This window comes from Spermophilus citellus (genome assembly GCF_964194105.1).
Source record: "Spermophilus citellus genome assembly, chromosome: 3".
Lineage (NCBI taxonomy): Eukaryota > Metazoa > Chordata > Mammalia > Rodentia > Sciuridae > Spermophilus > Spermophilus citellus.
The window spans coordinates 11,955,020-11,979,246 of record NC_138184.1 but is presented as its reverse complement, the minus strand read 5'-3'; the positions used below and the strand labels follow the sequence as shown (position 1 = coordinate 11,979,246).

General features: G+C 59.1%; 3 protein-coding genes across 17 annotated transcripts in view; 2 read left to right on the top strand and 1 right to left on the bottom strand.

Annotated features, from left to right (window-relative positions):
• The first annotated feature begins 2,177 nt into the window (after positions 1–2,177).
• On the top strand, positions 2,178–13,278 carry GIPC1 (GIPC PDZ domain containing family member 1). Of its 13 annotated transcripts, none has more exons than XM_081284328.1 (10): positions 2,178–2,267; positions 4,294–4,508; positions 4,990–5,044; positions 6,533–6,609; positions 10,075–10,395; positions 10,898–11,083; positions 11,178–11,358; positions 11,982–12,094; positions 12,372–12,453; positions 12,552–13,278. In XM_081284328.1, the coding sequence occupies exons 5-10, from the start codon at positions 10,108–10,110 to the stop codon at positions 12,701–12,703; spliced, it is 1,002 nt and encodes a 333-aa protein (XP_081140454.1). In that variant the 5' UTR covers positions 2,178–2,267; positions 4,294–4,508; positions 4,990–5,044; positions 6,533–6,609; positions 10,075–10,107; the 3' UTR covers positions 12,704–13,278. The 13 variants fall into 13 exon arrangements, with proteins under 13 accessions (XP_081140454.1, XP_081140450.1, XP_081140452.1 ...); XM_081284330.1 differs by lacking the exon at positions 4,294–4,508 and adding an exon at positions 6,235–6,341 and having other exon boundaries at positions 2,207–2,267; XM_081284326.1 differs by lacking the exon at positions 4,294–4,508 and having other exon boundaries at positions 2,196–2,267.
• Positions 13,279–13,896: 618 nt separating this feature from the next.
• PTGER1 (prostaglandin E receptor 1) lies at positions 13,897–18,791 on the top strand. Of its 2 annotated transcripts, none has more exons than XM_081284316.1 (2): positions 13,897–15,245; positions 16,302–17,737. In XM_081284316.1, the coding sequence occupies exon 2, from the start codon at positions 16,319–16,321 to the stop codon at positions 17,579–17,581; it is 1,263 nt and encodes a 420-aa protein (XP_081140442.1). In that variant the 5' UTR covers positions 13,897–15,245; positions 16,302–16,318; the 3' UTR covers positions 17,582–17,737. The 2 variants fall into 2 exon arrangements, with proteins under 2 accessions (XP_081140442.1, XP_081140443.1); XM_081284317.1 differs by lacking the exon at positions 13,897–15,245 and adding an exon at positions 17,782–18,791 and having other exon boundaries at positions 16,297–17,269.
• The window catches only part of PKN1 (protein kinase N1), a 24,549-nt gene continuing 18,941 nt past the window's right edge, over positions 18,620–24,227 (bottom strand). The window contains exons 10-22 of one of the 2 annotated variants that reach the window (XM_081284313.1): positions 23,109–23,184; positions 22,896–23,037; positions 22,713–22,806; positions 22,043–22,122; positions 21,893–21,968; positions 21,717–21,808; positions 20,319–20,495; positions 20,115–20,177; positions 19,952–20,028; positions 19,703–19,845; positions 19,341–19,448; positions 19,156–19,236; positions 18,620–18,889 (exon numbers count right to left, since the gene is read on the bottom strand). In XM_081284313.1, the coding sequence (XP_081140439.1) occupies positions 18,686–18,889; positions 19,156–19,236; positions 19,341–19,448; positions 19,703–19,845; positions 19,952–20,028; positions 20,115–20,177; positions 20,319–20,495; positions 21,717–21,808; positions 21,893–21,968; positions 22,043–22,122; positions 22,713–22,806; positions 22,896–23,037; positions 23,109–23,184 (1,413 nt within the window). In that variant the 3' untranslated portion in view covers positions 18,620–18,685. Of the gene's footprint in view, positions 18,890–19,155; positions 19,237–19,340; positions 19,449–19,702; positions 19,846–19,951; positions 20,029–20,114; positions 20,178–20,318; positions 20,496–21,716; positions 21,809–21,892; positions 21,969–22,042; positions 22,123–22,712; positions 22,810–22,895; positions 23,038–23,108; positions 23,185–24,227 lie in introns of both variants that reach the window. The other variant, XM_081284312.1, reaches the window with a different exon arrangement.

The following is a 24,227-nucleotide window of genomic DNA, read 5'->3' as shown; positions in this document are numbered from 1 at the left end:
GAACGTGCATTGCTTTCACACCATCAGAAACCCAAAACAGGGGCTGGGGATGTGGCCCAACTGGTAGCGCGCTCGCCTGGAGTGCGTGCGGCCCGGGTTCCATCCTCAGCACCACATACCAACAAAGATGTTGTGTCCGCCGAGAACTAAAAAATAAATATTAAAAATAAAATTCTCTTCTCTCTCTTTAAAAAAAAAAAAAAACATTGGAAGTCGAAACTTTGTCAGAGAAACACCTGTATACGTTCCCTTTTCCCAGTCCTGATTGAAAAATGTAATCTCTGAGCTAATCCTTGATGTGTCTTTCGTTGAATCAATGATTTCTCTCTTTCGTTGAATCAATGATTTCTGTGGAAGCTGCAAATGGTGATTTTTCTAAAACAACCTTTGTCTCTGCATGTATCAGGGGCATTTCAGAATGGGATTTTTTTTTTCCTCCAAAGGGATGGAGGTGACACTCAAGTTTGAGCCCCTCCCCAGTCTCAGTTTTCAGGAAGCCTCCTGAGCTATAAAACCGGAGTAGATGCCCAGCCCTGTTCTCTGCCCTCGGGCCATCCCATAACCCTCTTCTCTGGGCACTTCCTTATCAGTCAACGGGAGGCAGGTGGATGGGGCTCAGGAGTCTACAGCCTGGGTTCGGTTGTCCCTGAGGCCTCACATCTGCCCTCTCCAGGTGTGCAGGGGGGCAATTCTGATGCCAGGCTCAAGCAGGGCATGGGGCACAGGCCCAGCCAAGGCCACTCTCACCCAGTAGGAGTGGCAGAGGTCAGCAGAACAGGAAGGGAGGGACAGTGGCTGTGCCCATCGCCCTGGCCATGGCAGATCCTTGTTTGCTAGCTGGGTGGGGCCAGCCGGGAGGCTCTACAGCTAAGCCCAAGGCCCATGCCCCTGTTTCTCTCCGCCCTTCTCCAGGTCTGGTGAGGCTGGGATGCCCAGCAATTCCCCCTGGTGACTGCAAAGACCCTGTCATTCAATACGATTCCCTGAACACACAGCAAACTGCTGCTCCAGTGGCCGCCTTGGAACCAGAACGGAGGAACCTCATCTGTCCTGGAAACTGAGCGTCCTAGCCGGCTCCAGGTGAGTTTGTGTCTTTCTTTCTTGGATCTGAGCCCACCTGAGGGCTGATAAACTCTACCCGACTCATCCATCCACACGGGGCTGTTGAGATCCTGTTCTGGGCCAGCCTGGAGGGTGAAGCGTGGGGGGTGGGGGTGGGTGATGTGGTTGGCAAGGGAAACTCAGCTTTGGCCCTCAGGGAATTCGGTCAGATGGAGGGGTCAACTTCCTGAGAGCAGAAACTGGGCTAGTTGGTTCCCGCCTTCGATCTATCACATAGTAGGTGCTCAACCAACCAAAAGAAAACTTGCTTTGTCTTCTGTTCCATTCTGCCTTTCTTGGCCTTTCCTAGTGTGGTCCTCTCTCTGGCCTGCACCTTTTTGCTCAGGCTGTTCCCTCCAATGGGAGCACGTTCAGCTGTTCATTGATCTGTCTGTGGAGGTAGACCACGGCCTGGCACGGAGTAGGGGGCACATTAAATATTTGACGACTGACTGAACGAATGAATGAATGAATGACTGCCTTTGTCCATTGTACACCCCAAGAAGCAGGGACACTCGGGACCCTCCCTATTCTTCTCTGTCCATCGTCCGCCCGCCGGGGATGAATGCATCTTTTCATTCGCTTGCAGGATGGCAGGGCTGGGGCAGAGAAAGCAGGGCGGGAAACTGGGTTGGGGGCTGTCACCTCCCCCGCCTCCTCGAGGGTCTGCTTTTCTGGAGTTTGTGACCTCTCCCCGAAACTCGGCCTGGGTCACCTGACTCCCACGGCCAGTCCCCCGCGCCTTAACACCAGGGGCTCCCCAGACTAACACTCCGCCGACAGCACGCGGTGCAGGGGTCCCAGCTTTTTATTGGCCGCTTGTCTCCTTTCTCCCCGGCGATTGGCCGGAGCCCAGTCGCAGCTCCCCCCTCCGCAGCCCTGCAGTAGTACAGCCCGCCGCGGCTTAGGCGGGGCGGGATGGTCCACTAAGCCGTCGCGCAGGGGGTTCGGGAAGAGCCGGGAGAGGCGGAGGGATCCCCCTGGAATGTTTCCGTCGGGTCCACCCAAAGCGGGGCAGCGCGGATTGGCCGCGGACGCAGGGAGGCGCCTCCGATTGGCTGCCTCTGGGCGCCGGCCCCGCCCCCTCGCCGCGGCCGCCGGAGAGGCCCGGGCCAGAGTTTGCGGAGGGCCGAGCCAGGCACGCGCAGGGCGACGGCGCGGCTCAGGTGAGTGTCCCCCGCCTGCGAGGTGCCGCCGCCCCGTCGGGGGTTGGGTGCAGCGCAGACCCTGGGGTCGCGGACCCGCGAGGATCCAGCAGATCGTGCGAGGTGGGGCCGGCTGCGTGGACGCAGCTGGAGGTCGACAGTGGGCGCGGGGATGCCCCAGACCCCTTCGCAGCGGGACAACTCCCTTCCGGCTGGTGGCAGGGGACAAGCGCCTCCCGCCGCTGGACTGGGGTCTCCCGCCGTGCCCTTGCCATTCTTTCCTTAGCTGGATCGTCTGGTTCTGGTGTAGACAGGCGGGGGTCGGTATTTCTGACTCTTCCCGGGATACCGTTCCAAAGCTGGGGGGACGCGGCGAGGACCGAGGTCTGGATGATGATGGTGATGATGATGATGAAACTCACCCTAGCCAGCGTTACTGAGACTTCCTTGTCAGCCATTTACATGCGGATCACTGAATCCAAACACCTCATGGGAGGGGCTTTCACCTTCTTTCAGAGGTGCGGTAGCATGCCCAGAGAGGTGGAGTGATGTGCCCAAGGTCACACAGCTAGTAAGTGGCAGATCTGGGTCTCCGAACCGTGCCTTAGGGTCCAGAACTAGAGTCTCGTCCACTAGACCAGATGCCCAGTGACTCCGGGGCTTAGGTGTTCGTGACCAGCTCCTGAGCTCAGCCCCACCCCACACTCACATCTGGGCTGCACCTGCTAGTCTATGCTTTCTGCCCACCCAGAGCTCCCAGAGCTCTCCAGACACCAGCTCTCAAACAAGAAGCTGGCTCGTGTCCCTTCTCCCCTGGGCTGCAAAGGAAAGGCCTGAGTATCTGGGGGTCCTGAGAGAGACCAACGTCCAAGGAAATGGGCAGGGAGCCAAGATGCTGGAGTCCCGGGCATGCAAGGCCTCCTGGCCTCTGGGCAGCCTGCGCCAGGACTGGGCAGTGGGCGGTTTCCCCGGAACCACTCAGGGGCCGGTTTTTCAAGAATGAATCAGAGGCCTCCTGCCTTCCTCCTCTCCAAAGCAATACATTGCTGGAGGGGGGAGCCAGGGTGTGGTGTGCCCCCCACCAGCTCACATGGGCTCCTGGGAACCCCTTCCCTACTTCCTGCTCCCCTCACTTTGCTTCTGGGTGGTCTAGTTGCTAAGTTTCAGGGCCTTCCCAGAGACGAGAGGGTGGGGGTGTGCTGGAATTTCGCTCAACCTGTTTGATGCCCAAAAGCTCCTCTTCATGGGTAATTGGTGTTGTGGGAACTACCTGGCTCACAGCAGGCACATGAGGGTGGGGCCCAGGCAGTTAAGTGAGGCTATAAGACACACGTTCATTCATCCTAAGGTTTGGGGGGCTTTTCTGGTAGTACTGGGATGGAAGCCAGAACCTCGCACATACTAGGCAAGTGCTGTACCTCGGAGCTAGATCCCCAGCCCTTACAAGTATTTATTGAACACCTACTGTGTGTTAGGCACTGAGGTTGGCTCCAAAGGATACCATGGTGAGCACCATGAAAATCCTGCTTTCGGGGAGGGGCCTTCTAGTGGAGGCAGAACAGGCAACAGACAAGTTAATAAGAACATAGAGGAGGCTGGGGATGTGGCTCAAGCGGTAGCACGCTCGCCTGGCATGCGTGCGGCCCGGGTTCGATCCTCAGCACCACATACCAACAAAGATGTTGTGTCCGCCGAGAACTAAAAAATAAAATAAAATAAATATTAAAAATTCTCTCTCTCTCTCTCTCTCTCTCTCTCTCTCTCCTCTCTCACTCTCTCTTTAAAAAAAAAAAAAGAACATAGAGGAGATCACTTCAGGTCTTGCTTAAGTGCTATGAATAAAATATGAAGGAATGGCATCATAGAGAGTAGCTATGGGCTGGGGGTGTGCTCTAAGAAGGTGGCTTTTTCGGTGGCAGTGGGATGGAACCCAGGGGTGCTCTACCCCTGAGCCACACCTGCACACCCTTTTTGTTTTTTGATTTTGAGATGGAGTCTACATTAAGTTGCTAAGGTTGGCCTTGAACTTGTGATTCTCCTACCTCAGCCTCCCGAGTTGCTGGGATCAGGCGTGTGCGGTGGCAGGTGAAGAAGGTGGCTTTTGGAGTTGAGACCTGAACAAGAAGGAGTCAACCCCGCAGAGATCAGGCAAAGATCAGGCACAGGCAGGGCGAAGCCTCGGGGCTGCGCGGATCCAGGAACAGTGTGCTCGGGCAGAAGATGGAGTCAGAGGGGTGATTCTGCAGGAGTCTGTGGATCCGGGTGGGGGTTTTGTTGTGTGTGCTCTTTTCCCCCTGCAAGGTGGGATCCTGTTGTAAGATCTGAGGCAGAGGAGCAATGTCATCTGGTTTACATTTTAAAATAGAGACACAAAGTTAAATAACAGCCTGATGCTGGAGGACAGCAGTTGTGTCAGGCCTGAGCCGACTGGACCATAGAGGCTGGTCCAGCAGGCTAGAGCAAGCCAGGAAGGCTGCCTGGAGGAGGTGCTGCGAGTAAGCCTCAGCAGACACAGAGGACAGGGGTGTTCCTGGGCAGAGGAGGGAAAGCCTTTGGACAGTAGGAAGGACAGCAGTGGCTGGGGTCTAGCTCCGGGGTGGAATGTTTGCCCAGCTCGCGGGAGGCTCCGCCAGCGATCCCAGCTTCCCTAAGTGGCAGAACAAAGTGCCAGCGGGTCACGTGCGGGCACACACGCGGATTCCTAGAAGCACTCCCAGAGACAGGAATTCTGCCCGTTTTTCAGGTGAGGAAACTGAGGCCCCATGAAGTGAAGTGACTTACCCAAGGCCGCGTGGCTGGTAAGTGGCAGGGGTGGGATTTGAATCCAGACCAGGATGCCTCTAATGGCCCCGTTTCCCTCTCCACCAGTGCTCCCCTTGCATAGGACACCGGGCTGGCCGACCCCAGGGCTGTGGTGTGGTCAGAAAGAGTAAGGAGGTTGGGAAGGGTGTGTGACACTTGGGAAGTGGGGATCCTGGAAATTGGAAATTTGGGTCATGGTGACTGACTGAAGGACGGTATTGATGGAAATTGTTTAATAATCATCAATATTTATAGACCTTTATTATGTGCCAAGAACTGTTCCAAGCACATGCATAGTTTCCTTATAGCTCAGAGAGGTTAAGCTACTTGCCCCAAATCACACAGCTAGTGAGAGGGGAAGCCAGGTGCCAGATACATGTTCTCAGCATCCTACCTTCCAGCAGATGGATCGGGGGCAGTGATGATGACAACTGGTGAAGGGCGGGTTTTTTACTTTTTTCTCCATTCCTTTCCTTTTTCCTTCCTTTCTTTCTCAACATTAAGTTTGCGGAAATAACATGAGGGCGCAGTACTGTTTTATTCATTGAGATTTTTTTTTTTGGTCAAATATTTAGTGAGTGCCTACTGTGTGCTGGACTCTGTGATGGCTGTTGTGGTAGAGAAATGAGGGGAGCAATAAAAGACTGGTATCCAGAGTATATAAAGAGTTCCCCCGGGCTGGGGCTGGGGCTCAGGGGTAGAGCGCTCGCCTCGCACGTGTGAGGCCCTGGGTTCAATCCTCAGCACCACATAAAAATAAGTGAAATAAAGGTGTCGTGTCCAACTACAACTAAACAATAAATATTAAAAAAAGAGTTCCCCCAAATCAATAAGAACAGAACTAGGCCACACAGTTTAAACAGACCATGCATTAAAGGGGAGGGGGCCAAGGCTTAAGCAGGCAGTTCACCAAGGCCAGTCCGGAGGCCCAGTAAGTGTCTGAGAAGGTGTGTGTGCCCCTGGTCGTCAGGGGAGTGCAAACAGATCCACAGGGAGGCTGAGGGAGATGTGCCAGGCAAACTGCGAGCAAGGGGCCAGGGGACCACAGACGTGGGACTTGTGCCTTTGCGAGGGAGACAAGACCCTCTTGGGACAGGGTCTCCAGCCCGCAGCCCTTCAGTGCCACAGAGCCAGGCCCGGGGACTTGTTGAGCCAGGGAGCTTGGGGTCACTCGTTCCTCCGACAGGTGTTTCCTGAGTGCCCGCTCTGAACCAGACTCCGCTCTGGGCACTGAGTGTAGAGTGGACAATTTTGCTGGCGTCCCTGCCCTTCCAGAAGACAGACAGTGACAGGGTCAGTGGACAAAATGCGTATTCCGCCTGAAAGACAGAGGGAGTGAGTCACAGCAGGGGGAGCGGCCAGTGGAGGGCCCGAGGCTGGACTGTGTTGGAGGGAGGGAGGGGGTGACAGGTCTGTGGGCCACGGATGAGGACAGCCTGGGAAGGGTGGCAGAGGGTGGGTGTGAGGTGACATCTGTTTCACAGGTCATTTGGCTGCTATCTGACAAGACTCTGCGGGGCAAGGGCAGACCAGAGGCCCCAGGAGGCAGCCTGTGGTGTGGGTGAGTGAGGGTGCGGCCAGGGGCTCGGGGAGCGCCTGAGCACGGGTGGACAGGGAGTGGCACCAGCCGGGCTCCGAGAGCCCTTCCCAGGGCAGCAGGCGGGCACCGACCCATGAGGTGGGTAGGATGTTCCCCTTGAGGATCAGCAGCCGAGGCCCAGGGAGGTGGAGCCGCTCGGGGGACAGATTCATAGTTGTGAACTTGGGTTTGGGAGTCAGACTGCAGGTGCCTCTTGGCTCTGCGACTTTGGACATGGGACTTAAAAGTAAAATCTAGCTGGGTGCGGTGGCACTGGCCTGTAATCCCAGTGACGAGGGAGGCTGAGACAGGAGGATTGCAAGTTCAAGGTCAGCCTGGGCAATTTAGCTAGATCCTGTCTCAAAATCAAAATTAAAAGGGCTGGGGCTGTAGCTCAGCAGTAGAGCGCTTGCCTCGTACATGTGAGGCACTCGGTTCGATCCTCAGCACCACATCAAAATAAGTCAATAAAATAAAGGCATCGTGTTTATCTACAATTAAAAAAATCTTAAAAAATTAGAAACTAGATATGGGGTTAGAAATGATGGTGGAATGTGTTGGACATTACTATCCAGAATCCATGTATGAAGACACGAATTGCTGTGAATATACTTGTATGCAACCAGAAAAATGAAAAATGGTGCTCTGTGTGCGTAATAAGAATTGTAATGCATCCCACTGTCAAATATAAATAAAAAAATTAATTTTAAAAAATGTTAAAACTAAAATAGAAAGGGCTGGGATGCAGCTCAGTGGTAGAGCGTCTCTGGGTTCAGTCCCCAGAACCACAAAACAAACAAAAAAGTGAAACCTGAGCCCTGCCCCAAATGACCAGGCTGCTCGGGGTCACCTCTTCTCCTCTCACCTCCTCCCATTTACTCTGTGGCTCAGACCCCTCCCATCTCCTGAGATCCAGAGGCCCTGTGTGTTGTGTGCCCTGTCACCTCTCTGCCCTCCCCTCCCCTACGCTGAGCCACACAGGCCTCCTCCCCATTCCCCAAACAGGCCAAGCATGTCCCCACCTCTGGGCCTTTGCACCAGTTCCTGAACATTCTTGCCCCAGATCTTCGCAGGGGGCTTCCTCCTGTCCCTCACGTTCACCTTCACTTGCTCAGAGGCCCTCCTCGACCTTGTGCTCAGAATTAGTCTTGATTTATTGTCTTCCTAGCACTATTAGGGGCCACTTAGCGTCACTAAGTTGCTGAGATTTGGACTCAAATTTGCGACCCGATCCTCGTGCCTCAGTCTCCCGTGTCACTGGGATTACAGACATGTCCATGCCCGGCATATAGTCATGTCCACTTAACAGTGAGGATACTTCCTGAGACCCTCATCATTAGGCAAGTCTGTCATTGTGCATTTAGTATATTAGAACTGACAGTAGGTGTTCCCACACTGGCTGGCTCTAGACCGTGTTTTCTGAGGAGTATGGTCAGAGCCCCAGCTAGCTTAAGTAGCTCCCGTATGTGAACGGGAAAAAGACCCGCCTTTCTCCTGGCAGACACCGCCATACCAGGTATGTAGTTTGGCAGACAGAAGGCAGACTGAAACTCAGTCCTGCCTGATATCTTGGTTTAGTACTTTTGTCCAATAGACAACCTGTAGAACTGCCCTGGTGTTCCTGCCCTGGTCTTATTAAAATGATAAGTGGAATGTTCTAAGTACCCCCTCCAAATGTTTCCTTAAAGGGAGGGAGAAAGAGAGAAATAAAGAAACAGGAAGAATAAAGAAGAAGATAATCATATCCACTTAACAGTGAGGATACTTCCTGAGAGACACATCTTTAGGCAATTCTGTCATTGTGCAAACATTGGTTTCACTTACACAGACTATGATGCCCCTAGGTGATCTATTGTATATGTGTTTCTTTGTCCACTGAAATGTCATGCATCACATGACCATAAGTCTATCGGGACAGGTTTTGCTGCCATAACAAACATCCCCCAAATATTAGTGGTTGGACCAACCAAGGTTTAGGTTTTGTTCTTGCTGTGCATCCACTGGAGCTCAGCAAGAGGTTGTATTTATTGTAGTCTCCCAGAGCCTGGCCTCACGGAGTTGCCACCATATCACATGTGGCCGATCACCCTGCCTGAGGCTGATGACCCCATGAATTAAATGCTCCAGCTCAGAATGTCACATATTGCTTCCTCTTATAACTCATTGGCCAGAGGCAGTCCTGTGCCTGTCCCGTCCCAGGAGGATCAGTAAGTGCCAATCTCCTGTGTGCTTTGATGGGGGAGACCCCAACTTTTTGCACACCTCATTGATGACTGTGACTGATAGGAAGATGAAGGAAGGCCTCGTTTCCAGCCTCCGTTCTCTCCATCTGTTAAATGGACGTGATTATCACATGATGTGGTCTCTGCATTGTAGTGTGGGGTGAGGACTGAGGTCGCAGGCAGTTGCACAGAGTCGTGGTAGATACTAGCTGGGGTTACTTCTGTACAGTTCAACACCAAGTCGAGAATTCCAACCAAGACTCATCTGTGTTCTGAAGAGTCGCTCGGCCGTATGCATGGGTTCTACGTCCACCAATTCCACCAATAGTGGATGGAATACCTGGGGAAAAAGTTGGCGTCTATACTGAACAACTGGACACAGACTCTAAGTTATTCCCTAAATAATGTAATGCAACAAACTGCCAGGTGCGGTGTCACACACCTGTCATCCCAGTGGCTCTGGAGGCTGAGGCAGGAGGATCTCAAGTTCAAGGCCAGCCTCAGCAATTTAGCCAGGCACTAAGCAACTCAGTGAGACCCTGTGTCTAAATAAAATACAAAATAGGGCTAGGGATTGGCTCAGTGGTGGAGTGCCCCTGAGTTCAAATCCCTGGTACCAAAAACATATGTATATATAATGTAACAACTTTTTTTTGGAACTAGAGATTGAACCCAGGAGTGCTTGACCACTGAGCCACAGCCTCACCTTTTTTTATTTCCTCTCCTTAAGTTGCTTAGGGCCTCACTAAATTGCTGAGGCTGGCCTTGAACTTTCAATCCTTCTGCTTCAGCCTCCTGAGCTGCTGGAATTACAGGCCTGTGTCACCACACCCAGCTGTAACAATGATTTTTATAGCATTGGTATCTTGTAAGGTATTTTAAGTCATCTACAGTTGATTGAAAGTCTCGGGGAGAGGCTGGGGTGTCGCTCAGCAGTAGAGCAGGCACCTGGCAGGCACAGGGCCCTGTGTCCCATCCCCAGCACCATAAAATATAAAAATAAATAGTTTAAAATAAGATATGGAAGGATGGGCCTGTGCAAATAAACTCCATTTTATATCTGGGACTTGAGCATCCAAGGGGCTCGATGTCATCGAGGGGTCCTGGAACCAGTCCCCACGATACTGAGGGGCAAGTGCACATCATTGTCACTTGTCGGGTGGTAGTCCTGGGTGGGGGGGCACCCGAGTCCTGCCGGCCCCTGAGCCCTGCCTCCCGTCTGCAGATCTCCTGGGTGTACCCCCACTTCTCCCTGCTCATGCCGCTGGGACTGGGGCGGCGGAAAAAGGCACCACCCCTGGTGGAAAATGAGGAGGCTGAGCCCGGCCGCGGCGGGCTGGGCGTGGGGGAGCCGGGGCCCCTGGGCGGAGGTGGGGCAGGGGGGCCCCAGATGGGCTTGCCCCCCCCACCCCCGGCCCTGCGGCCCCGCCTGGTGTTCCACACCCAGCTGGCCCACGGCAGTCCCACGGGCCGCATCGAGGGCTTCACCAACGTCAAAGAGCTGTACGCCAAGATCGCCGAGGCCTTCCGGCTGCCAGCCGCCGAGGTACCTGTGGAGGGCCGAGCAGGGCGCCAGGGTCCCTAGCGGTGGGCCATAGGCCTAGGTGAGCCGGGGCTCAGGTGCCACCGCTGTGCGTGCAGAGGTGGTGTCCCCCTCGATGGTGGGGAGCCGGGGTCACTGGTGGAAGCCACACTCCCGTCAGGCCTTTCCAAGCCCCCGGAGACTGTGTGGGCTGGAGGCCTGACCCCGGGGCTGTGCGGGCAGAAGAGAGGCAGGCAGGGAGACAGCGGTGGGCTGGGCCGGGAGGAGGGGGTCTGCCCCTTCATTCACTCCCCAGGCACTCACTGAGTCTCACCCTGTGCCCGGCTCCAGTCCCTGGCAGCAGGAGGGAGTTTTTGTTAGGACAGAAGTCCTAGAGCTCAGAGGGCGCCCAGGCCCTGGGGTGGAGACCCCTAGCCCTTTGCCAATCCCCGCCCTCCCCCCCCCCCCAGATGTTAGCAAAGGGGCCCGGGAGGGAAGCCAGGGACGAGCATCTCCCACCCTGCAGGTGATGTTCTGCACCCTCAACACCCACAAGGTGGACATGGACAAGCTCCTGGGGGGCCAGATCGGGCTGGAGGACTTCATCTTTGCTCACGTCAAGGGGCAGCGCAAGGAGGTGGAAGTGTTCAAGTCGGAGGACGCTCTGGGGCTCACCATCACAGATAACGGCGCTGGCTATGCCTTCATCAAGGTGCCTGGGTGGTCGGGGCACCAAGTCCTGGGCCCAGGGCAGGCCATGGGCCCCAGGTAGAACCGCCAGGGCTGATGACCCCTCTCCTTCCCAGCGCATCAAGGAGGGCAGCGTCATCGACCACATGCAGCTCATCAGTGTGGGCGACATGATCGAGGCCATTAATGGGCAGAGCCTGCTGGGCTGCCGGCACTACGAGGTGGCCCGGCTACTCAAGGAGCTCCCCCGAGGCCGCACCTTCACCCTGAAGCTCACGGAGCCTCGCAAGGCCTTTGGTGAGGGGCTGCCTCCTGCACCCCGCCCGCCATGACCCTGCTCTTGGCCCCCTCCGCCTGCAGTGCCTGGAGCCACCAGCAGATGGCGGCCGTGCCTGGCTGCGGGGGAAGACGGGAAGCTCCGCCCCGCCCCAGGAGGGCGCGCTGGCTCCCCGCCCAGCCTGGGAGCAGGGGCCAGGGGGGGTAGGAGGAAGTTGCCCCCACACCCCGCTTCCAGGAACCATTAGCCCAGCCAAGCGCCCCCAGCCCTGAGAAGCCAGGCTTGGCTGCCCTGTGCCCACACCCCCACTTCTCCATCTGGCTTCACTAACTCCCAGGAATGGGCCCCAGGCCCCTGGGGGGGGGGGGGACTCTGAAGCCTTTCCCTGGGCAGACGGGGCCGGTCTGTGGCCGGCAGCTATGGCCCCCACCCCCAGGCCGTGGGGACAGTACTCAGAGGCCAGTTCCCATCCCCTCTCTATTCCTCGGGGAGGAGAAGTGGCCCCCTCTGGTCTCCTCTCGCTTTCTCCAGGCCTGGAGAAGGTGGGGAGGGGGTTCGCTGAGGCCAGAAGGCTGGTCTCTGGCCAGGGCCTGCGGAATTCCATCTCCCCTCCTCCCCCTCTCCTCTTCCCTGCCTCCCACAGACATGATCAGCCAGCGTTCAGGGGGGGGCCGCCCCGGCTCCGGCCCACAGCTGGGCACCGGTCGAGGGACCCTCCGGCTCCGATCCCGGGGCCCTGCCACAGTGGAGGATCTGGTGAGTGATCTACCCAGCTCCAGCCCCTCGCCCTTCATGTCGTGGTTGGTGAGGGGACTCTGGGCAGCCTGCCTGGATTCACATCCACTCCTGCCCCCCCTGAACTCACACAAGTGGGCCTCGGTTTCCCTACTGTGAAATGGGAGTCATAATAGCAAATGTCATGGATGAAAAGATATGTGAAGCCCTGAAAAGGGCACTTAATAAAGGCACTAAATAAGTACCGTGACAGTTCTGTTCCTATTATGATGACCTCCCTGTCCCTGCTCCCCCCCAGCCTTCAGCCTTCGAGGAGAAGGCCATTGAAAAGGTGGATGACTTGCTGGAGAGTTACATGGGAATCAGAGACACGGAGCTGGGTAAGCTGCTGGGTAGGGAGGGTCCCAGCCTGGGAGGGTCTTGGGGAGGGGGCTTCTTGAACCATCTGTGCCTCCACCTCATCTCCTCCCCCACACAGCTGCCACCATGGTTGAGCTGGGGAAGGACAAAAGGAACCCAGACGAGCTGGCGGAGGCCCTGGATGAACAGCTTGGTGACTTTGCCTTCCCGGATGAGTTCGTCTTTGATGTGTGGGGTGCCATTGGGGACGCTAAGGTTGGCCGCTACTAGGACTCCACTGGACCTCATGTGATGACCTGGGCCCAGCCTGGTGGGGATCCCCAGAAGGATACCAGGGCCTGGGCCCGAGTTCCCAGCCTGGGGCAGTAGCTCAGCAACCCGAGGACAATGCGGAGCAGAGGTGGGGCCAGCCCCGGCCCCAAGCCAATCGGTACCACCACCCTCCCTGCTTCCCAGCCCGGCTGGGGTCCCCAGCCTCCCTGTCTGGTTCCCCATCTACCTCAGCCGGGCCAGGTGCGTGGGAGGGATGGCCCAATTGGGCGGCTGCCCCTGCCCCCAGCAGTCCCCACCATGGCTGCCAGACTGGTCCCAGGGTCTCTGGGGCCTCAGGTCTCTCTGGGGGCTGTGACCTCTCCAGTTTCCTGCTGCAGGGAATGCAGAAGGGGGGCACCCCCACTGCCAGCAAATGCAATAATACCCTCCCCTCTGAGAGGAGCCCCTCAACCTGGATTCTGTTACCTCCGCATTTGAAGAGTCTGCTGTGAACCCCCACCTCCCCACACCCTCATGGCCAGGCCCCAAACCAGAGCGGGAGGGAGGGACTTTGTATCTGAATTTGCGTCTGGAACATAAAGAATCTATCTGGTATTGGACCTGGTGGCCTCGGGTAGGGCGGAGGTGGGCCTGTTAGGGAAGAGCACAGCAGCTGAAATCTATCTTCCCCGGGCTCCAAATTGAATTAGGAGCTGGCGGGGCCGCCGCCCCCTCCCATTGCCCTGACGAGGCTCCTGGCCTCCAGCCACCGGCCTTCCAGGCAGTGCGGAGATTCCTGGCCTACTAGGGGCTCAGCTCCTGGCCCCCGCCCGCATCTCCCAAGCCAGTGTTGGGCCTGGACGCGCAGGGTCCACAGGCCCATGGCACGTGACCCCTCCCACGGACATAAACCCGTGGCTTGTTTTGACAACCCACTTCATCCCAGAGGATTGAGGGGATCAAGGAAGGGGAGGGCGGGACCCTGGCCAGACCTGGAGAGAAGGGAGAGGGTGGAAGGAGGGGAGCAGGGCCAGAGGTCTCCGCAGGAATGTTTGGGGGTGAGCGGAGGTTCGAAGGGGGTGGGGAAGGAGCCACGGGGCCAGGCAGAGGCACGGCCTTAAGATGTCCCTGGGCATTTGAGGACTCTTGGTGTGGCAGTGCCAGGGGACAGCTCCAGGGTGAGGGGTGTGGCTGGTCTTGGGTTCTGTCTGTGTTGATGGCTGGTGACCATGTTGAGCAGGACTGCAGGTGCACGGTATGGGTGGGGGTGTCTGGCCGAGCTGTTGGAGTAGAAGCTGGGAGGTGGCCTCACCGTTTCCAGGGGTGCCCCTCCTTGCGTCTTGGAATGTGCCTGTGGGTCCTCGTATTGCTAGGGAGTGTCTTCCCATGGCCTGGAGTGACAGGGACTCTCGCAGAGGACGTATGTTAGAAAGGTCATTTCGGGGGGCTGTGTTTTGAGGTGTCAAGGGAAGTGGCTGGTGTCGCAGGGGGTCAGACTTTCCTGCGGCATCTCAGCGCCCCCATACATAACCACAGGGACCTCTGACGCAGCTCCCCTCCAGTCCTCTCCCCTCTCTCCAGCTCTGGCCGGGGTCCTGCCCCTCCCTCCCTTCCCCTCAGTCCTCCAGGAGGGTGCTGCAGGGGGCTGGGTGCTAGGATGACGCCTCTAAGTGGGGCCAGGAGGCAGCAGTGGCTGGGTCTCAGGGTGAGGTTGTGTGGTGGGCCCCCAGAGGTGCCCATCTCAGGGCACGAGGTGAGGCCGCAGTCTGTCCAGGGTGCGTCTTCGTGCCTTGGGGGTCCCACATGTGCTCAACTCACCCTAAAGCAGGGTGCAGAGGCTGGCCTCATCTCCAGGCTTCCTGGCTCCCCTGGGCCCTCAGCCTCCTCCCTGTCTCTGAGGGTGTGACTCCCCGCAGCCCTGGCCTGGGCTTAAGCCCCTGTGTAAATAGTGGGCGGGTCCCCTGACCAGGCTGGGCCTGACCCAAGCCAGTCCGTCCAAGGCACTGACCACAACCACCCATCTTGATGCCCACAAAGGTTCTGGCAGGTCAGGGAATAGTTGCTGCCCCCCACCACATGTTAGACCAGCCCCCCAACCCTCAAACCTGGTGGAGACAGCACCACCCCTGCAGCCCGCCCAGCTTGCCCTGGGCGACGCTCATATTTTCCAGTGTTTAGATTTTATCCGCTTTATTAATGAGGCAGGCAAGAGGCCCGAGCCCCGGGGGAAAGGGGCTGCTCCCGCCCCACTGGGAGGAGGGGGTCACAGGGGACCAGGCCTACTCTCAGGAGCCTCCCTCCTCATAGAGGAGGAGCTGGGGCCCCCAGTGGTCTCCACCCATTGCCAGGAGGACAGACTGGGGGTCTCTGCCACTCCAGGCCCCCAGCAGGCGTACAAGGGGTGGAGCGGTCCCTGGAGGCCAGCAGGGCTGCGGGTGGAGGCGAGGAGCCGCCCCAGGAAGAGGGAGGGAGGGAGCGGCGGCCCAGAGAGCCAGGCGCAGCGGGCGTGGGCAGCCGGGCCTGAGCGGTGGGCCATGGGGACCCAGCGTCCCAGCGCTGGGTAAGAAGGCTGGGTTCGGGGTTGGGTTTGGGGATGAGGATGGGACCTTGGCTACTTTGGTTGATACTGCTGTGTTCCCTGGATCTCAGTCCCTGTGTGTCTGTCCTTGGTTCTTACTCTGTCCATCCACCTTTCCCTCTGGCCCAGGGTGAAATCCGGCCTTTTACCCCCTACCACCAGAGTGTGGTGGAGTGGGAGGGGGAGAGGGAGGCAGGATATGGGTCTCCCTGAAGTCTCTGGGACAGGGAGGGGTCGTGGGCAGTGTGGGATCGTGGGCCTCCAGGTGAGGTGGTGGTCAGGGATGGTGCCGGGGTGAGAGCAGTGGAGCCCAGAGGCCACCGTGGAGGACCGAGTTGTGGCCATGGGCACAAATATGACCACAGGGCCCAGAGACGAGGTTCTGGGAGAGTGCCATGGAAGCCAGAGATGGGACTGTGGGGTCAAAGACATGACTATAAAGATACAGTACCATCAAAGCAAAAAATGGGATCAGGCTGTGAGACACAGAGATGGTCCACAGACAAGAGACGGGGCTGTGGGAGGAGGGTTATGGGGACAGAGACAGTGCCATGGGGGTCAGAGATGGGTCCATGGGACGGGGATGTCTGTGATAGTGGAGTTGGAGCTGGGGACATCAAGGATGGGACTGAAGTGAAGGTGACATGGTGAAGGTCAGTGCGGGCACCTTCGAGCAGCCTGTCCTTGGGGTCAGAAATAGGTGTCCCCCATGGGGCCCTGGGCCAGGAGTTTGCCGTGCTGTAAAAATGGGAGATGGGGGTCAGAGGTGGATCTCTGGGGTGCAGAAGTGGGGCAGAGCCTCGGGGGGCTGTCCAGGGCAGCCTTAGAGTGGTGGGCATATGGGAAGGAGGCGGCAGAGTGGAAGGAGCAAGAGATGGGCTAGTGAGGGGCAGGGGCATCAGAACAGCTAGGGTCATCTGGAGTTGCCACAGGCAAAAGGGCCTTGGGGTCAGATGGGTTCTGGTGAGATGGGACAGTCAATCCGCGGTCTCCCGCGGTGTCCCTCCAGCCTCACTTGCCTTCATCTCCTCTACCCAGCCCTCCTGGCGCCTGACATGAGTCTTTGCGGGCCCCTTAACCGGAGCCTGGCCGGCGAGGCTACCACGTGCTCGGCGCCCGGGATCCCCAACGTGTCGGAGGTGCCGCCCTTGGGTGGTACGGGCGGATCACCAGCGCTGCCCATCTTCTCCATGACGCTGGGTGCAGTGTCCAACGTGCTGGCACTGGCGCTGCTGGCTCAGGCCGCAGGCCGTCTGAGGCGCCGCCGCTCGGCTGCCACCTTCCTGTTGTTCGTCGCTAGTCTGCTGGCCATCGACCTGGCGGGCCACGTGATCCCGGGCGCACTAGTGCTGCGCCTGTATGCTGCGGGGCGCGCACCGGCCGGTGGGGCCTGCCACTTCCTGGGTGGTTGCATGGTCTTCTTCGGCCTGTGCCCGCTCCTGCTGGGCTGCGGCATGGCAGTGGAGCGCTGTGTGGGTGTCACCTGGCCTCTGCTCCATGCCGCGCGCGTCTCGGTGGCCCGCGCGCGCTTTGCGCTGGCAGCATTGGCCGCCGTGGCCTTGACGGTGGCGCTGCTCCCGCTAGCACGCGTGGGTCGCTATGAGCTGCAGTACCCTGGCACCTGGTGTTTTATTGGCCTCGGGCCACCCGGTGGCTGGCGCCAGGCGCTGCTTGCCGGCCTCTTCGCAGGCCTCGGCCTGGCTGCACTACTCGCTGCGCTAGTGTGCAACACGCTCAGCGGCCTGGCCCTGCTGCGCGCCCGCTGGCGCCGCCACTCCGGACGTTTTCCCCAGGCCTCCCGCCCAGATAGCCGCAGACGCTGGGGGTCACGAGGCCTCCGCTCGGCCTCCGCCTCGTCTGCCTCATCCATCGCTTCAGCCTCCCCAGCCCTCCGCAGTTCCCGGGGCGGAGGCTCAGCACGCAGAACCCGCGCCCACGACGTGGAGATGGTGGGCCAGCTCGTGGGCATCATGATGGTGTCGTGCATCTGCTGGAGCCCGCTGCTGGTGAGGGGCACAAGAGCCCCTCAAGTCACATGCCTTCCCCGGCCCCACCCACTCTTCTCTATCCCTATAGAGACCCTCACCCAGCCAAGGCTCCACCCCTTTAAGACCCCACCTGCCAGGAAGGCGACCCTTTGCCTTCTCGTTGGCGTCCGTTCTCCCAGCCCCGTTCTCTTAGTCCTTCCAGGGGTCTGTGTGAGCCGCCCCGACCTACACGGGCCCCCAAGCCCCTCTCCCCTAGCCGCCTCCTCCTTCTTTCGTGGCTTCCCTTTCTCCTGTGTGCTTGGGGAGACTTGGCCCTTGTATCCCTTCTGACCAACGCCCCCACTTCTGGAGGCCTTTGTTTCTGCACCCCTCCTTCCACAGCTCTTTCCCACATAGATAACCATTTAAGGTCCCCAGGACACTCCGCCCCTCCCCCAACCTCCTTCCAGCCATGCCCCACCCACCCCAGCCTCACCCTCCCGCCCCTTCTCTAACCCCCGTCGCACGGCTCACACCGGCTTTCCCCGCAGGTGTTGGTGGTGCTGGCCATCGGGGGCTGGAACTCCAGCTCGCTGCAGCGGCCACTATTTCTGGCCGTGCGCCTTGCTTCCTGGAACCAGATCCTGGACCCCTGGGTGTACATCCTGCTGCGCCAGGCCGTGCTGCGCCAAGTGCTTCGCCTTCTGCCTTCAAGGGCTGGCGCCAAGGGCGGCCCCGCGGAGTTGGGCCTAACCCCGAGCGCCTGGGAGGCCAGCTCTCTGCGCAGTTCCCGGCAGAGTGGTCTCAGCCACTTCTGAGTGCGCCCGAAGGCTAAGCCACCCAAAGTGCTCAGCGCAGCGCCTTTGAGGAACCAGAGTTTTGTCCCGTCGGGGCTGCAGCACACACTGGGGCCGCGTGGGGGCGGCAGAGGATCCGTGTGCGCCTCGAGACCGGAGCAGTTCCGAGGCTTGCCACGCGAGGGCGCAAACACCCGACGCTCAGTTGTCCAGCGGGGAATCCAGAGCCAAAGCCACAGGAGCATGCGCCCCAGCTCCGCAGTGACTAGAGCAAGAGTGTTTGAGGGACACTTTCTGTCACTGCGGCCGCCAAGACAGATTCTGTTCATTAGATCCTGAGCTCCTCCCAAACAGCCCCATGACCTATGCCCAAGCCATGCACCATCATGGCCTCGAACTCCCAAAGCCTCCAACAGGACCCTGACCCCCCTCCCATCGCGGCTCACCACTCCTCCCACCACAACAGCCCTGAGTCCCACCCTCCCCCGACCCTCTTCAAATGAACCCCCACCGATCTGCCCCATCACCTGGCCCTACCTCCAAGCATGTCCATCCCCCAACCCCCTCTCCGCGCACAAGAAGGGCCAGGATGCAGGGCTGGGGCAGACCCCGGAGGCCTTTTTAAAAACTAAGAGCTCGGGGCAGGGGAGGGGATGGGCTAGCAGCCGCCGGCCACGAAGTCGAAGTCCTGGAAGGCTGCCTGCTCAGTGGCAGTGAGGGGCCGCGCGTCGCGGGGTGGGCTCAGCGTGGGGGCCTCGCCGGTGAACTCCTCGTCAAAGTTGCTGACATCTGTGCGCCCCGAGAGCGTGGGCACGAAGGGTGGGGGCAGGCGCCGGGCCAGCAGGGCTTCCCAGCCCAGTGTCTGGGAAGGCAGGAGAGGGAGGTCAGGATGGGAGGCTCGGGGCAGGCGTGGCTGAGAGAGGCCGGTCCTGGGTTTGTGGGGTCAGCACAAGGTGGAAGAAGAGGGGTGAGGCTGGGGCAGGGGGAACTGGCTCACCCGGGACACGGCCCACCAGGCCAGAAGGAGTGACTGGGCCTCCACAGGGCCGTGTGGGAGGGGAGGGTAGGACACAGCCCGTGGCGACGGGCCCCTGGGGTGGGAAGGGCGACTGGCTCCTGAGGTCTCACCCTGAAGAATGGCTGCTTCTTCACGTCCTCTGCATCTCGCTCACTGGACCCCAACCTCCGCTCTGGATTCCTCCGCAGCAGCTGCAGGTGCAAAGCTGCGTCAGGTCTGTCTCCCGCCGAGGCCCTGACCCAGAGCCCCTGACCCAGAGCCCCTGTCTGGGACGTCCCTGCCCGGGAGTCCTCACCCTCCGCATGATGCCGATGGCCTCCGCAGACAGGAAGCGCGGGTAGCGGACCTCATCATTGACGATGCTGTCAAACACCTCCTCCTCATCATCCCCTGGGAATGGCGACTGGGGACAGGGGTGGGGTGAACGAGGCCCCTCTCCGGGATACCACACCCAGTTCCACCCGAACCCTTGCTTTGGCGGTGCGTCCCCACAGAGGCTGGCTTGAAAAGGGGCGAGTATCCCATTTCAGATTGGGCACTGAGGTCCAGGGGCAAAGCCACCTGCCCTCCTCACCCAGCTGGGGCGGAGGCAGAGTTGCGTCCCAGCCCTGGGCACAGGCACACTCCAGGCCCGGTGGGGGCGCCCTGGGGCCTCACCTCACCGACCAGCATCTCGTAGAGCAGCACGCCCAGCCCCCACCAGTCCACGGCCCGGGTGTAGGATGTGTCTGTCAGCACCTCGGGCGCCAGGAACTCCGGGGTCCCGCAGAAGGTGCTGGTCCGGTCCCCATAGCCCATGCCTGGAGCAGCAGGGCCAGGCGAGCTTAGCGGGTGGCCCAGTACCGCCACCGTGGTCCACACAGCCGGCCGCCCCCTCCCTGTCCGACCCCAGGCTCCGCTCCTCACCCTCTTTGCAGAGGCCAAAGTCTGCGATCTTGACGTAGCCCTCAGTATCCAGGAGCAAATTGTCCAACTTGAGGTCCCTGTGGGGTCAGAGGTACAGAGAGGGACAGGCTTGTTTGGGGGGGCTCTGGCTGTGCCAGGGCCGAGGCGCCCCCGCAGCACACACCTGTAGACGATCTTGTGTTCGTGGAGGAACTGCAGCCCCAGAACCACGCAGGCCGAGTAGAAGCTGCGGAGAGAGTGGGCGGGTCCTGGGAGCCTGGAACCCCACCCTTGGGCCCCCAGCCCCCAAGAGCTCCCGGAGGCCCGGGGAGGCAGGGCCCAGGGGTGGAGGGTGGCGCCCGGGCTGAGCGCCTGGGCAGTGGCTCACACGGCTCGGGGCTCGGAGAACACGTCGCTGTGGATGTGCAGCATGAGGTCGCCGCCCGCGGAGTACTCCATCACGAAGCACACGTGCTCCGGCGTCTGGAAGCAGCCGAAGAGGTTCACCAGGAACGGGTGTCCCGCGCTGGTCACCGCTGCCAAGATCCGCTTCTCACACATCAGGCTGGGAAGGGACAGGGGGTGGGGGGCACAGGTCATGGACACCCCCAACCCCCAACTCCCACTCTCCCCGGAGTCCTCAGTCCACCGCAGATACAGCTGTGCACTTCGGATAAGTTGCTTACAATCTCTGAACCTCAACAACCTGATCTGCTAAAGAGGCACCCAGAACCCATCTGTCTTCCCAGTAACTGCCCCATGACCTTCCTTTGGGGAACCCCAGGGCTGGGCACAAGGCCCAGGCTACTGGGGTGCTCCAACTCTTTGGCCAGGGATTGGTTCAAGGGATGGGCAAGCCTAATCAAGGGTCTTGGACTGAGGTCCCTGTGGGGTCAGAGGGTACAGAGAGGGATAGACTAGTTTGGGAGGGGGCTCTGGCTGTGCCCAGTGGCTGAGGCGCCCCCACAGGGACTCTGCTTCCACCACTGGATTGCCAGGGTTTCCACTGGAATTATTAAGGAATGAAGGCTAAAGCTGGGTGAATCTCAAGCTGTTGGAGTACAGAGGTATCTTTGCCCTCTGGAGGGGACTGCAAGCCAAGCCCGCACAGGAACACAGAACTGAGAAACCTCATCTGAGCACCTGGATATAGCCATGCCTGAAGGCACTCACCCCAGGACTTTTCTGGTCCAGCTCAATAAATTCTTTTGTTTGTTTAAACCTTTCTAAGCTGAGTTCCTGATTATTATTATTGGGAAGGCTGGGGACAATCCCAGTGCCTCTGTTGAGTGTTTATAGGGATTAAGCTCTGTTTATAGAGTACTTCAGATGAATCCTCTCATTTACCCTGCAAGAATGTTATCATTCCCCTTTGACAGATCAGGAGACTGCAGTACTGAAGGGAGAACTCAGGTTCTCCAAGCACATCCAGCAGAGCTGGGATTTTAACCTGGGGCCCTGACCCCAAAGCAGAGGCAGTGCAGTAGCACCAGCTTTGGAGCTGAGGCCCTAGGTTCAAAGCTGGACCTGCTGCTTACTGGCCGTGTGACTTTGACAAATTGCTCAATCTCTGTGTGCCATCAGCAGAAAGGGACCATAACAGTATTTACTACTTGAGAGAATAACTGCTCTTTAAATTGTCACTATTATCTTAAATATAAGAGTAATAAGTTCCAGTGGCTGTTATGAGTCACTCTCACTACGGCTCCAAAAACAGGATGGCTCTGTCTCTCATTTCCCAGAAGAAAAGACAGAGGTCCCCAGAGGGTCACAGCAGGGTTCTCACCTCTCTACCTCGTCTCGGGCCACAATGTCCCCTTTCTTCAAAGCCTTGATGGCAAACAGCTCCCCGCTGGACCGGAATTCAGAAAGCAGCACCTGGAACCACAGGTAGCCTTAGTGGCCAGCCCAGGACCCAGCCGGACAGGACCCCCAGCCCCCAAATCCTTGCCCTGCACTCACCTTCCCAAAGTGACCCCGGCCAAGTACTGCCAGGAACTTGAAGTCCTCGAGGGTCAGAGGTGACTTCCTCAGAGGGCTGTGGAGAGAGGGCACTGGTGGGGACAGGGACGGGGGGCAGGGCTGGGAGTGGGGACTGGAGAGAGGCGTCACCTGCACAGGGCGGGGCCTGGGGTCTCCTGGGTTTCCGGGGGCAGCTCAGGAGTGCTGACAGTTTCCTGGGTGGGGGAACTCTACGGAGGAGAGAGGAGGTCAGGTGGGGGGCCGGATGCCCCTGCCCCTGACCTGCGCCACCTGACCTGGACCCCTCTGTCCCGGCTTTGCGCACACCCGCCTTGCGCACACCCGGCCAGCTGCTTGGCGTCCCTGCCCTGCATACACTGGGCACACTGTGTGTGCCTGCCAACTTCTGACCTAGAGCCAGACCCAGGACAATGCCGTCACCTTGGCAGGCTCCCCTGTCACTCTTCTGTGAGTGACCCCTATCAGGAGAATGGCAAGATCCTGACCTCTGTCATTCATAGGAGCTGTGCAGGGCCCGAAGGCGAAGCTACTCGGCGCAGGACATGCAGCAATGAGGGGGAATGCAAGCAGCCGGGCTCCCCATTCCCTTTTTTTTTAGGACTGGGGATGGTCCCCAGGCCTTGCAAGTGCTCTGCCACTGAGCTACACTCCCAGCCCCTGAATGCAAGGATAGAAAGCCAGGCTCCAGTTCTACTAGAGACACGCTGTGCCAGCCCAGGGAAATTCCTGGCTGTCTCTGATGATGGACCAGGATGCGCAGCGCAGCTCGGGCCTAGTGGGAGAGGGGACAGACGCCTACCAGGCTTGACGGGCTGGAAAGAGGCCCCGGGAGGCTCTTCTGGGGCGAGCTGTCCGAGTCAGCTCCGAGGTTCAGCTTCTCCACGGAGACGTCACTGCTAGAGGGGAGGAGGGTGTGTGGGACCCGGCAGCGGCTGCGGCTGCGCAGTGAGAGGCGGCTGGGAGCCCCGGGGCGCCTCCTTACCCTGTAGTTCGGGCCTCGGACCCTGGAGAAGGCCCGGGACTGAAGGTGCCCGTGGCGGCGGCATTGGGAATGAGCCTCCGAAGCAGCCGCACCCACGTGGCGACGTCGATGTTCATCTGCCTGGCACGCTGGAAGGCCTTTCCTGAGACAAGACCAGGGCTGTCACTCCCTGGGACCTGGCGGGCCGCTCCCCCCGCCCCAGGCCAACCTCACCTTGCTGCTTGGAGAATATCTTCTTCTGCCGCCGGAGCCGCGGGATCCTCTCAATAACGGGGTTGCGGAAGGTGACCTGGGCGGGGGAAGGCGAGGACCCCTGCTCACTGAGGGCAGCCTGGTGAGGACCCTCAGGAGACCAGCTGTGTCCACCCGTGCTCTGTGGGTTCTGATCACCATGCACTGCGCTCAACCGCAGAGAGCCGGGTGACAGGGCACCAGCCGTCCCCACCTCCTCCTGCCGGGAAAGGGAAGGAGCAGGCGACCATGCCCCTGGAGGGGGAGGGTCCGGCCCATGGGACTGACATCTGAGCCAGCCAACTGAGGTCCGGCAGCACCCACTGCCCTGATTCCCCAGGTGTGGCCCAGGCCAGCTGACCTGGTGGCACCGGACGCTGTGGTCTAATCTGGAATGGCCTGTGTCAAAGGCTGGTCCCCCGCCTGTGCAGTACTGGGGGGCGGAGCTCCTGGGAGGCGGGGCCTGGGGCAAGGCCATCAGGTGGAGGGACACGCCCCAGCCTGGGGCACCAGGGCCCCAATCCAGGACAACAGGGCCCAGCCCCAGCCCGTTCTGCTCTCGCGGGGCTTCCAGCTGCCATGAGGAGAACAGGACCGTCTACCACGTGCCCCTGGAAAGATGTGCTGTGCCCCACAGGCCCGGAGCAACGGTGCCAAGCAGCCACTGACCAAAGCTATGAGACAAACACCTCTTTTAAGTTGACCACCACAGGTATTTTGTCACAGCGGAAGAGTTGACTAACACCTGGGAACTTGCTTGAAATAGAGACTCTCAGGCCCCCATCATGGACGAGCGAACCAGAAGCACTGGGAGTGAGGCCCACCAGGACGCCAAGGTCCTCCCACACGGGAAACCACGGTTTGGCTCAATCTTCCCAACTCCAACAGCTTCTCGCAGGTTCTGAAGTCCAGAACCACAGTGTCCTACATGGTCACCACACATGGTGACTTAAATTTAAATTAGTTGAAACTTAAGTACCATTAAAACTTTGGTTCCTCAGTCACACTGCCACGCTTCAGATAGGAACACTCCAGCCACAACAGAATCCAGTGACTGTGGCTCTGCGACAACAGAGCGGCAGCAAGTTCTGTGGCTGGAGC